The sequence below is a fragment of the Heterodontus francisci genome, chromosome 13, assembly GCF_036365525.1.
Source record: "Heterodontus francisci isolate sHetFra1 chromosome 13, sHetFra1.hap1, whole genome shotgun sequence".
Lineage (NCBI taxonomy): Eukaryota > Metazoa > Chordata > Chondrichthyes > Heterodontiformes > Heterodontidae > Heterodontus > Heterodontus francisci.
In genome coordinates, this window is record NC_090383.1 from 48,449,466 (window position 1) to 48,462,605 (window position 13,140).

The 13,140-nt window shown below is 44.8% G+C and overlaps 1 protein-coding gene across 14 annotated transcripts in view; it reads right to left on the reverse strand.

Annotated features, from left to right (window-relative positions):
* arid1b (AT-rich interactive domain 1B) overlaps window positions 1-13,140 on the reverse strand; it is a 696,888-nt gene that overhangs the window by 216,610 nt on the left and 467,138 nt on the right. Inside the window, exons 1-2 of one of the 14 annotated variants that reach the window (XM_068044800.1) lie at window positions 10,176-10,280; window positions 9,755-9,913 (exon numbers count right to left, since the gene is read on the reverse strand). The exons of the other annotated variants lie outside the window; for them this stretch is intronic. Of the exons in view, the coding sequence (XP_067900901.1) occupies window positions 9,755-9,913; window positions 10,176-10,196 (180 nt within the window). The 5' untranslated portion in view covers window positions 10,197-10,280. Of the gene's footprint in view, window positions 1-9,754; window positions 9,914-10,175; window positions 10,281-13,140 lie in introns of those variants that run through there. 14 annotated transcript variants of the gene reach the window in all.

The window sequence follows — 13,140 nt, forward strand, 5'->3', positions numbered from 1 at the left end:
GAGGAAACCGGAGCACCTGGAGGAAACCCACGCAGACACAGGGAGAACTTGCAAACTCCACACAGGCAGTACCCAGAATTGAACCCGGGTCGCTGGAGCTGTGAGGCTGCGGTGCTAACCACTGCGCCGCCCCTACGAGTAGTCTGCTGGATGTGCAGCAAATCCATGTGGAAAAGATGTCAGATGCCTGAGGTCATGCATGGCTTTGCATGTGCCATGGAGGAGTCCCTGCAAGCTATGACGTCTGCCATGTCTCAGGCATTTGAGCATATGGCTTCCTCAGTCTAGAGTCTGGCAATCTCTGTAGCGAGTCTGGTTCAGCACTCGAGCCATATGCAATCTGACCTGCACTTCATCGCTGTTGCCTTGGGCTCCATGCAACAGAGTCTAAGCGAGAGGGGGATGAGGAACCTGGATCTCCCTCCAGCTGCTCCTTCCCCTTGGAGACAGGCAGGTGCCAACGTGCATACAGATGGAGGAAGAGCGCGCTGCCCCGGGGCCTTCCTCTCAGGATACCCCTTGGGGAAACGGTGTCTCGTCCTCTCCCCTGACTTTGATCCCCTTACTTCCAGCAGGCGAGCACAAAGGGGATACTCAAGCACCAATGCTGCAGACCCGCAGTAAGACGGAGCCATTAAGGCCCCGTTCCTCCAGAGGACCCCTGCCACGGTCATCTGCAGCAACGGGGCAGCGCACTGAGCAGACTGCCTCCACCTCAGCTGCTAATGTAGCACCTAGATGTAGTGGGAGAAAAAGGAAATTGAAAGAGTTTTGAGCACGAAGGTGGCACGGGTAAGGTACAAATTGTCACAACTGCAGCAGTTCAAGAAGGGAGGAAGATTATGTAGGACTGGGTATCTGGTGTAGGATGTAAAAAACTTTAGAGAAGCACTAATTATAACAATTTTGATAAACTAGAGACAGGTGAGAAAGATTGCAACAGAAAGAGATTGTGAGACAACAGCCCTTTTCTTATATCCTATTAAGAAAATGAGAAAGGTGCTAAAACTGTGTTTCTATTTTTAACGCATTCACGGGATGTGGGAGTCAGTATTTATTGCCCATCCCTAAATGCTCTCGAGAAGGTGGTGGTGAGCCACCTTGTTGACAACTGAGTGGCTTGCTGGGCCATTTCAGACAGCAGTTCAGAGTCAACTACATTGCTGTGGGTCTGAAGTCACATACAGGCCACAATGGGTATGGACAGCAGATTTCCTTCCCTAAAGGACATTAGTGAACCAGATGAGTTTTTACAAGAATCTGGCAGTTTCGCGGGCACCATAACTGATGCTAACTTTTCATTCCAGATTTATATAATTGACTGAATTTAATTTCCCAGCTGTGTGGTGGGATTTGAACTCATGTCACAGGATTATTAGACCAGGCCTCTGGATTACTAGTCCAGTAACATGACCACTATACTACCGTTCCTGATTTTAAAAAATGTGGCTGCTCATCTTGTATCTTAACTCAGTTGATTTTGGCAGCCTGAGTTTGCTAGTACGTGAATCACCCTGTATCCAATGACAAGTAAGCTTTGGTGAGTGGCAAGTTCTGTGAACGGGGCAGAGGTGCTCTATTTTTCTTTTTTTCCCCCCTACTTTTTTCACCCTCCAGTATTTGGTCCTTGCTTCGGTGCATTGGAAGGAGCTGTTTGGTGAGTACCTGGTAAGCTATTCTACTTATAATAAATAGCCTGTAAAGTTAAGATATGGCAGGGCAGCTCTGCCGAGTGGAATGTACAGCCTGTGGCATGTGGAAATTCATGGACGCACCATGTGTCCTGGACAAACACATCTCCAGGAAGTGTCACTGGCTGCAGAAGCTTGAGTTCCGGGTTTCAGAACTTGAGCAGCGGCTGGAGTCACTGTTGTGCACCCGCAAGGTGGAGGACTACGTGGATAGCACGTTTAGGGAAGTGGTCACACCGCAGATTAGGAGCATGCAGGCAGATAAGGAAAGGGTAGTCTAAGAGAACCAGGCAGGTAATGCAGGAGGCCCCTGATATGATCTCACTCGCTAATCGGTTTTCCATTTTGGATACTGATGAGGGTGATGGTTCCTCAGAGTAGTGCAGTCAGAACCAAGTTTGTGGCACCACAGCTGGCACAGCTACACAGGAGGGAAGGAAGAGGTGTGGAAGAGCAGTAGTGATAGGGGATTTGTTAATTAGGGGAACAGACAGGGATTTCTGCGAAACTAAACGTGACTCCAGGATGGTGTGTTGCCTCTCTGGTGCCAGGGTCAAGGATGTCACGGAGAGGCTGCAGGACATTCTTCTGGGGGAGGGTGAACAGCCAGAGGTCGTGGTCCACATTGGTACCAATGATATAGGTAAGAAGGGGGATGAGGTCCTGAAAGCAGATTTTAGGGAGCTAAGAAGATTAAAAAGCAGGACCTCAAAAGCAGCACTCTCAGGATTACTCCCAGTCCCACATGCAAGTGAGCATAGGAATAGAAGAATTGAGCGATTAACACGTGGCTGGAGAACTGGTGTAGGAGGGAGGGCATCAGATTTCAAAGACATTGGGATCAGTTCTGGGGCAGGTGGGGCCTGTACAAGATGGACAGGTTGCATCTTAGCAGGACTGGGATGAATATCCTCGCAGGGAGATTTGCTACTGGTGTTGGGGAGGGTTTAAACTAAACTGTCAGGGGGATGGGAACCTGAGAGGGAGCTCAGATTGGAGGGAAGCAAACTAGTCAGGGGTATGGGAACCAGGAGCAAGTATTACAGAGGAATACCAAGGTGCACAGAATACTGGGGGAGATAGATAGCACGAGAGTAGGGAATAGTACGTTATTAGGTGGGGTCAGAGTAAGGGAGAAAGTAATAAAGTGTGAATCAGGGTTAATGTGCATGTATGTGAATGCACGGAGTGCGGTTAATAAGATTGGAGAGGTACAGGTGCAGATTGCCATGTGGAAACATGATGCTATGGTTATGAGAGAGACCTGGCTCAAAGAGGGGCAGGACTGGGTGTTAAATATTCCTGGATACAAGGTGTTCAGGAAAAATAGGAAAGGGGAAAAAAGGGGGAGGGGTGGCAGTATTGATTAAGGAGAGCATTGCAGTGCTGGAAAAAAAGGAAGTCCCAGAGGGGTCAATTTGGCTAGAGCTAAGGAACAAAAAAGGTGAAGTTACATTGCTCAGTGCTGTCTATAGGCCACCAGCTAGTGGGAAGGACATGGAGGAACAAATTTGCAAGGAAATTACAGAGAGGTGCAAAAATTATAGGCTAGTTATAATGGGGGAATTTAATTATCCAAACATAGACAGGGGTAGTAGTAGTGTAAAGGGCAGTGAAGGGCAAGAGTTCCTAGAGTGTGTTCAGGAAAATTTTCCACAACAGTATGTTGCTCGTCCAACGAGAAAGGGGGCACTGCTAGACCTGGTTCTTGGGAATGAGGTGGGCCAAGTGGATCAAGTATCAGGAGGAGAGTATTTAAGGAATAGTGATCACTGTATCGTTAGGTTTAGGCTGACTATGGAAAAGGGCAAAGAGCAATCCTGGGAGAAGGCCAACTTCAATGGGGTAAGAATGACGCTGAGTGAATAAATTGGAGTCAAAAGCTGGCAGGAAAACCAGTAGATGAACAATGGGCTACCTTCAAAGAAGAGATAGTTCGGGCACAGTCAAGGTATGTTTTTTCAAAGGGGAAAAGTAAAGCAAACAAATCCAGAGCTCCCTGGATGACAGAAGAGGTAGAGATTAAGATAAAGAAGAAAAAGCATGCTTATGACAGATGCCAGATAGAAAATACTATCAAAAAACAGGCTGAATATAGAAAGTCCAGAGGGGAAGTGAAAAAGCAAATAAGAGAAGCAAAGAGAGAGCATGAGAAGAGACTGGCAGCTAGCATTAAAGGAAATCCCAAAGTTTTCTATAGGCATATAAATAGTAAAAGGGTGGTAAAAGGAAGAGCGAAGGCTCAGAGACCAGAAAGGGGATTTACACATGGAGGCAGAGGGCATAGCTGAGGTATTAATTGAATATTTTGCATCTGTCTTTACCAAGGAAGAAGATGCAACCCAGGCAATAGTGAAAGAGGAGGTAAGTCAGACACTAGAGAGGTTTAAAATTGATCAAGAGGAAGTATGAGATAGGCTGTCTGAACTTAAAGTAGATAAAGCACCAGGGCTGGATGAGATGCATCCAAGGATACGGAGGGAAGTGAGGGTGGAAATCGCAGAGGCACTGGCCATAATTTTTCAGTCTTCCTTAGACTCGGGGTGGTGCTAGAGGATTGGAGAATTGCAAACATTACACCCTTGTTCAAAAAAGGGTGTAAAGATAAACCCAGCAACTACAGGCCAGTCAGTTTAACTTTGGTGCTGGGAAAACTTCTAGAAAAAATAATTCGGGACAAAATCAATAGTCACATGGACAAATGCGAGTTAATTAAGGAAAGCCAGCATGGATTTCTTAAGGGAAAATCATGTTTAACTGACTTGCTTGAGCTTTTTGAGGCGGTAACAGAGAGGGTTGATGCGGGCAATGCTACTGATGTGGTGTCATGGACTTTCAAAAGGGCATTTGGTACAGTGCCACACAACAGACTTGCGAGCAAACTTGTCGCTCTTGGAATAAAAGGGACAGTAGCAATATGGATACGAAATTGGCTGAGTGACAGGAAACAAAGAGTAGTGGTTAATGGATGTTTTTCAGGCTGGAGGAAGGTTTGTAGCAGAGTTCCCCAGGGATCAGTGTTGGGACCCTTGCTTTTCTTGATATATATTAATGACCTAGACCTTGGTGTACAGGGCACAATTTCAAAGTTTGCAGATGATACGAAATTTGGAAGCCTTGTGAAATGTGAGGATAGTGTAGAACTTCAAAAGGACATAGACAAATTGGTGGAATGGGCAGACAGGTGGCAGAGGAAGTTCAATGCAGAGAAATGTGAGGTGTTTCATTTTGGTTGGAAGAACATGGAGAGACAATATAGAATAAAGGGCACAATTCTAAAGGGGATGCAGGAGCAGAGGGACCTAGGTGTATATGTACATAAGTCATTAAAGGTGGCAGGACAGGTTGAGAGAGCAGTTAATAAAGCATACAGTATCCTGGGCTTTATTAATACAGGCATAGAGTAGAAGAGCAAGGAAGTAATGTTGAACTTGTATAAGACACTAGTTCAGCCTCAGCTGGAGTATTGCGTCCAGTTCTGGGCACCGCACTTGAGGAAAGATGTGAGTGCACTGGAGAGAGTGCAGAAGAGATTCATGAGAATGGTTCCAGGGATGAGGGATTTCAGTTACGAAGATAGAGTGGAGAAGTTAGGGCTGTTTTCCTTGATAGAAGTATTCAAAATCATGAGGGATCTGGACAGAATAGATAGAGAGAAACTGTTCCCATTCGTGAAAGGATCGAGAACGAGAGGGCACAGACTCAAAGTATTTGCTAAGAGAAGCAAATGTGACATGAGGAAAAACTTTTTCAAACAGCGAGTGATTAAGGTCTGGAATGTGCTGCCTGAGAAAGTGATGGAGGCAGGTTCAATTGAAGCAGTTAAAAGGGAATTAGAGAGTTATATGAAAAGGAAGAATGTGCCGGGTTATGGGGAGAAGGCAGGGGAATGGAACTGAGGGAGTTGCTCTTTCAGAGAGCCGGTGCGGACACGATGGGCCGAATGGCCTCCTTCTGCGCTGTAACAATTCTGTGATCCAACATTTAATGGACTGAAAGAGAACAAGCAACAAATCCATTCAACCGACCACCCCATCGCACTCCAAGCTATCACTTTACACAGAACACCACAGTTATCAAGTAATATAAAACGAGATAAAAGGCTCCATATTAACAGTCTCCAGCAGATTTGGCAATTTATTCTTGGCCTTTATGCGGCTTCTCAAACTAAGCCACTGCTGTGTTCATTTAAAAAGGTGGGCAATGAGCAGATTTCCTGTGTTGATCATCCAGTTTGAAAGCCCCAAAACATCACATCTCTCGCTGTTTTGTAAAAAGTAATTCTCAGCTTAATCTTATCTAAACATAAGCAAGCAATGAAGCACTCCCTCCACTGAAACTGCCAAATCTGATTGTTTACCTTGCCGGTTGCTAAGGCAACCGTGTTTGTGACTCAAATTCCAAAACATTAACTAGTCGTAAAGGCTTAAACTGGGGGGGGCGGAGAATATGCACTAAGTTATGAAAAATATCTACAGTATTAAACTATATGGTCTAGCATAGATTAATCTCTAATAAGGAGATAATCCGAATAATCTACAAAAATGGCACAAAAGGAATGAATTGCTCAGATCTGAAAAAGTAGCATCTTACAACTAAGCTGATTAATAACAACCTGCTCATATCCTGACATTTTGTTGAGGACATCAGAAAGATAAAAATACAGAACATGCATATTGTTTTAGGAAATGGGTGATGGATAAGGTCAACATTAAAATGTGTCTTCTTTTTCAGTGAAGAAATGTCTTTCTCATAACCATTCCCTTTCTCCTCCTTTACATCCTTCAATACTTGTTTTAAAGCATTTTTCCAACTTCCCCTTATATGGCTTGATGGACTTGACTTCAATAACCACTTGAGGAAAAGCATTCAATATCTTCATAAACGTTTAAAAACGATCCTGATAACCTCCCCCTTTAGGCAGTGAGTACTAATCTTATGTTTATGCCACCTTGATCTCTGCTCCAGTGAATAGAGTGATATGTTTCGGATAGTTTTACAAAAACAGCACACTGGAATATGGGCAATGTTCCTTAGTACATGTGCTGCTCTTGGAAGAGCAGACCATGGTTTTTAAGTACTGCAATTTTGCCATGGATCCCCATACAGACATTACCAATTTTTTTTTTTACAAAGTACATGAATAATGATTCACTGTTCTCCTTGAGGGCAAGAACAGGGAGAAGAGCTAGGTGGGCTCAAAGGTGATAGGCCTGGTGACAGGAGATTGGAACCCAGTTGATCCGGTGTCACAGAATCACTTAATTGTTACAGCGCAGAAGCAGGCCATTCGGCACATCAGGTCCACACCGGCTCTCCGAAAGAGCACTTCACTTAGTTCCATTCCCCCGCCTTCTCCTCATAACCATGCACATTCTTCCTTTTCATATAACAGTCTAATTCCCCTTTGAATGCTTCAGTTGAACCTGCCTCCATCACACTCTCAGGCAGCACATACCTGACCAGAACTACTCGCTGAGTGAAAAGGTTTTTCCTCATGTTGCTTTTGCTTCTCTTACCCATTACCTTAAATCTGTGCCCTCTCATTCTTGATCCTTTCTCGAGTGGGAACATTTTCTCCCCATCAACTCTGTCCAGACTCATGATTTTGAATACCTCTATCAAATCACCTCTCAGCCTTCTCTTCTCCAAGGAAAACAGTCCTAACTTCTCCAGTCTGTCTTCACAACTGAAGTTCCTCTTCCCTGGAACCATTCTCATGAATCTTTTCGGTACTCTCTCCAATGCCCTCACATCTCTCCTAAAGTGCGGTGCCCAGATTCACCAGAATGATTAAATTATGAGAACAGGTTGCATAAACTTGTATTCCTTTAGCTATCGAAGACTGAAGGGTGATCTGATCCAGGTGTTTCAAATGCTAAAAGGACAGGATAGGGTAGATATAGAAAAACGATTTCCTCTGGTGAAGGAATCAAAGAGAACTCAATCTTAAAATTAGAGCTCGGCCATTTAGAATGGCAATCAGGAAGTACTTTCTCACACCAAGATTAGTAGAAATTTGAAAATCTACCCAACTCCAAAAGGGCGTGGATGCTGGGACAACTGAAGCTTTCAAGACTGAAATCAACATATTTTTGATCGGCAAATGTATGAATTGGGATATGGAGCTACAGCATGTAGATGGAGGCAGATACAGATCGGCCATGATCTAGTGAACGGTGGAGCATATTTGCAGGTTTCATGGCCTTCTCCCGTTCCTATGATCCAGTAACTGAGCCTGGAAAGGCTGCAGTAGTCCTGAGTGCTGTTGATAATCTATTAGCCAGCTCAGCTCATAGATATGTCCTGTCGACGAGGCTAGGATTCTTCTCACAGTTCTAAATACCTTTGGGTTTTGTGGGCCGAGCAAGACAACCAACAGGAAGTGCACCGATGCCCTGTGTTGGTAATCTACACGCTGTAGCAAGTAAAAATCCAGCAGCACTCCTTTGCACACTTAAGGGAGTCCTAAACCTTGGCCTCAAAATGGAATATGTTTCTATGGAGAGGGATGTGCACACAGAAACTCTATGTTAGTGAGTTTTTTTAGCAGTTCGATTTAAGACTCTCAAGCAAGACTTCTGCAGATATCAAGACACCTGAATGACCGAAGAGTGCACTCTCCCCAGTTAGGAGTGGTTGGGCTGGTGGTGGAGGAGGCACTAATTTTTTTTTAAGGGAAGCCTTTACCTGCATTGGAAACAGTTTATGCCAACACACTTTCAGACAAAGATTCAGATCTATTACAGCAGGTTTCTAAAAATAATTTATAATTGAAAATACAAAAACTCTTGTAACACAAGAACAGCAAATTACCTCATGCACAGAGGCAGATGGCAAACTCACTTGTGAAATGCTTTCACTGTGGTGTGCACAGATTGCTCACTAGCACAATCATAAATGAAACCGGAAATTAGGGGTGCAAAATGTAGATCTGTAGCTCGCTAAAGGCAGCACTTTGGAAGCCAAAATAAATCCGCTCCTGGGGCGTGCATTGTGCCGTCAGCCACTTCAGGTGAGGCGTACCACGTTGAGAAGGGCGCTTGCACGGGTAGTCCTACATGTGCTGGAAGCAGCTGAAGCATTGCTATTATAATGTCAAACAGCCCTACTGATCGATGCGATGCCCATTAAAAAAATTTGGACAACATCGGTCCATTCAATAAATTCGCTTGTCACTCGCCAAAGGTCAAGTGTTCAGCTGCAGGAGGAGCCCAGCATGAGCATTATTTAAAGCGCTAAGCACCCAACTTGCAGGCAAGGTAATTTTGAATAACTTCTGCTATTGTAAAGTCTCTGAAAACACTGCAGTGTTTTGGAAGTATTGTGGTGAGTTTCTGGATTTAGCAAGGAATGTTGCTGCATCCTCACAGGGAGGCCAGAGGATTTGGTGACCTGCCCACACAAAGGCTTCGACAGTCATGGGGGCTGCAGCAGCAGTGCCTCTAGGTATTCAGCATGTCAGGGAGATGGAGCAAAGGCTGCAAAACGGGCAAGTTCTGCGCAATTCCCTCTGCCAACTTGGAATCGGACTCTCCCATGCTCCTTGACAGGAGGCTGTCTGGCTGGGCAGCCAATGCACCCAGCATCTCAATGTGCATCCTCATCAGCATTCTCCTGTATGCTGCTCCATCTGAGTCCTCTGTAGCAGTACTCGTCAGCACCTCACCCTCTGGTGAGCTGGCAAACAAACCATCCTTTACCCCTGGCCTGGCTGCAGCCCACTCATGCCTGTTGATTCAGCACATGCTAATCCCAACTGTATACCAGCCTCAAGGTACATGCAGTGCCAGCATCTGAGATGGTGGCTGCAATTGTCAGATCAAGTGATGGGGCCTCTTCATCAGTGCTGCATTGTTGTTCTGTCGCTTCTTCCTGGGACTGCTGTGGTTGGGCAGGCGGCAGTTCTAGGATACCTAAAAGTAGAAAATCAGAGGGGGAAGGTTGGAATGAGGTGGAGAGCAAGAGGTCCATGGCCACAGCATCTGCAGCTTGCTCATCGTACCAGGTAGTAGGATGAGAGTGAGCTGGAAGTTGAGAAGGGGCACAAGACAAGAACATACCATCATCAAAATGTTCTCAGCGATGCCAGATGCCACGGGCTCTCTTGCAGCCAGCCCCATGATGCAGAGAGCCATCTCCTTTGTAAGACTCAGGAGATGCAGACGTCCTTGTCCACCACTGGTACTGCTCTGCTCCTTTTTATTTTGTGCCACCTTGTCCTGCAAGAGAGAGGAAAGAATGTCAGTGATCGTGTAGCACTCTGTTTGGGTGATGTGCCTGCCATAGCTGAAGATATATGGAGGCAGCGAGAGTTGGGTGTGAGGCTGGCAGCATTGGTAGGTGTGTGAGGGCGAGATGGAATGTCTGGATCCTGAGTGCCAGGGGCTGGTGCTGGGTGAGTGATTGGGGTGCAATGAATTGAGCAGCATGAGAAACTGGCAGAGTGATGGGTAGATGTCGTGCGAAGATGCTGTCACTGACCTTGACCACACGTGACATCATTAGACTTCTGGTGTCACTGCTGCCACGTCCTCGGGACAAGACTCCGGGAAACGACCTCCCTGGCCACCTGCTCCCAATCCCTTCTGAGGGTGATCCTTGATGGTCTCCTGGCCCACTGGGGAAGCATGGTGTCACTCCTCTTGTCCTCCTCCACCGGTTAGGCCTCCAGCACCGCATCCGTAAGCCTGGAGCCCTCTCCCTGCCCTGGTGTTCCATTTTCCTTCTTTGCAATTGTAGCAATAGTATTCAGCAGCAGCCTCCTGTAATTCAGGAAGGACAGGCTGGCTTTAACAGAAGGCTGGCAGCACCACGTGCTATTAGCACACACTGCTTGGCTCCCTGCTGAACGCAGAGGCAGCCAGCAGTGCAATCAGGTAAACGAGGTGGCGGCACCAAATACGCGTGCTGCCTACCTTCACCTCAATGGGTGCGATTCATGACCCCTCCCCCGCCTTGCCCAAAAATCAACGGGCACATATTTTTATCCCTATACCTCTTAAATCAATCTCAAGCACTGGTCAAATAATTCAGTTCCTGTCCCCCAAAACAGTGGCCTGCTCATCAGTGTTATCTGGCTACACGTACTCAAGAAAGATAGTACAAACTGCTCTGCAGCCAACATACCCCGACAAGAACAATAGTATGTATCGACTTACCATGAGACACAATAGCTGACCAATCAGCAGCAAGACCTATCATGGAACATAATTAACCGACCAATAGCAGCAAGAACAAGATGTAATGACCTATCAGCAATAAGATCCCACCCATATTCCCATTCTCCACGAAGTATAAACTCACTGTTTCTACCCGTTCCAGTTATTTCTCCAGGCGATGGGCAGAGCATGCTGCCTGAAACATAGAGGCTGTCAGTTCTTCTAAGAACTTCTTTTCCAAGGAAACAATTGCTCTTTTCAGAGCAAATTCAACTGGTGTAAAACCGTAAAATCGTCTTACTCAACTCAACGTTACTGCACTCACCATGAAAACCTTCAAACAACTTTTAAGAAAAATGTTGTGCTTATACTCTGATTGAACCCTTTTAAAAAGTCAAAATGCAAGCACCTTGTGCCACAGCAACCTACTAACCACTCACCACCAATGCTAAAACCATAGTTACTGTGGGCAGATTCAGCAGATTTTGACAACTATAGTCTAAGAAAGTACAGAATAAGAAACAACTTCCATTTATATCACATGGAAGAACTTCCCAAGATGCTTCACTGAGGTGTAATTAGAAACAACCACATAGCTGAAGTGCAACAGATTAGGTGGGGTAACCAAAAGTTTAATTAGATTTGGGTTTTAAGGATGATGTTTAAGGAGGCAGAGAATTGCAAAGTATGGTGCTTAGGTGGCCAAGGGAATGTATGGCTGCCAATGGCGGGGAGATTTGAGGGAGGTGCTCAAAAGGTCACAGTCAGAGAGTTGGGAATAGGCTGACTGGGAGTAGGTCAGTGACCTTTCATCAGAATTGTCTGACAAAAGGTCATCAATCTGAAACACTAACTCTGTTTCTCTCTCCACTGATGCTGCTTGACTGACTGAGTGTTTCCAGCAATTTTTGTTTTCACGTCAGATTTACAGCATTTGTAGCTTTTGCATTTCTGTCTATAGCTTGCTGTTTTCACTGTTCAGCATTCATGTGATGTTGCATTGTAGCTTCACCAGGTTCCCAACTTATTTTCAGGTGTGTCTGGCGCTGCTCCCAGCATGCTCTCTCGTGAAATAGTTTACTTTGACTTGTAGCCAGCTAAATGTCCTTGAAACGTATCCCAATACTTGATTAGCTTTGTTCATAACTTCATACAGGCAGTAAACTGTTAGCGAATAGCAAAAATCACACACAACCTTATCAATCTTGTTAACAAATACTCCTTTATCACTGGGTAACCTTCATGACAAGACTATTTGTATACGGTCTGTGCAATATGGCAGTACAGTAGAACAGCCTTTTTTTTTCTTTAACTTCTTGCTTTGTATTGAGCTGTCCTGTTTATGGACAAGCTCCATAGGAGTAGACTGGGTATTCATGATGCACTTGAGAACTAGTGTGTCTATGCCAATTTAAGAACACAGATCATGGTTCGAGCGACTTAGGCTGATCAGTTTGGACCATTCAAGAACATGCACAAATAACTTTGTGGCAAAACAAATGGCCACGAAACTTACTGAACTAAAAGCAGCCCAGATAATCGAGAGGAAAGCGTAGAGACAAGGCATTCAATCCCACAGAAATAGAACTAATTTTACTTTACAAACAAACTGCAAACAAAAACAATGGTTTCTACAGAAACACTACTTCAAGGCTAAGAATTTAGTTTTAAGAGTATTTAATATTTAGATGAATAGTGAATGTTGCACCATATTATGGAGGCCCATATATCTTCATTACTTCGAGGAAAACAACTAATAATCTGCAAAGGACTGTGCCAAAACATTTATAAAGAATGCAAAAGACTATTGTTGATAATAGATTATGAACTGAGAATTTATAATGTAGCCAAATAATTAGAACCTAACAACTGCCTGATTACAATTCCCAGCTCCAAACCAGGACACCACAAAGAAGTCAATAATAATGGCCAATGCGGTTGGGTTAAGAGATGCCAAGGCAGAGTTCTGGGAACATTAAAGGTCTGTGCTATTACCCACTTGCAACTTTTCCTTTTTTTTCTTCTTTACACTACCATTTTTCATTTCAAACACTGATGTACTTGAAAACAAAGAAACGTGAGGTGGTTATCAATGTAGAGAACAGACCGTAAGACGATATGATTATTATTGATTTATTTGGAAATTTCCTGATTGCGGATCCTCACAGCTCCCTTGCTGGTTTTGCAAAGGTCCTTATTGATCACAACACAGGAGGAGGGCATTTGACCCATCATGCCAGCTCTCAGAAAGAGCTATTCAATTAGTCCCACTCCCTTGCTCTTTTCTA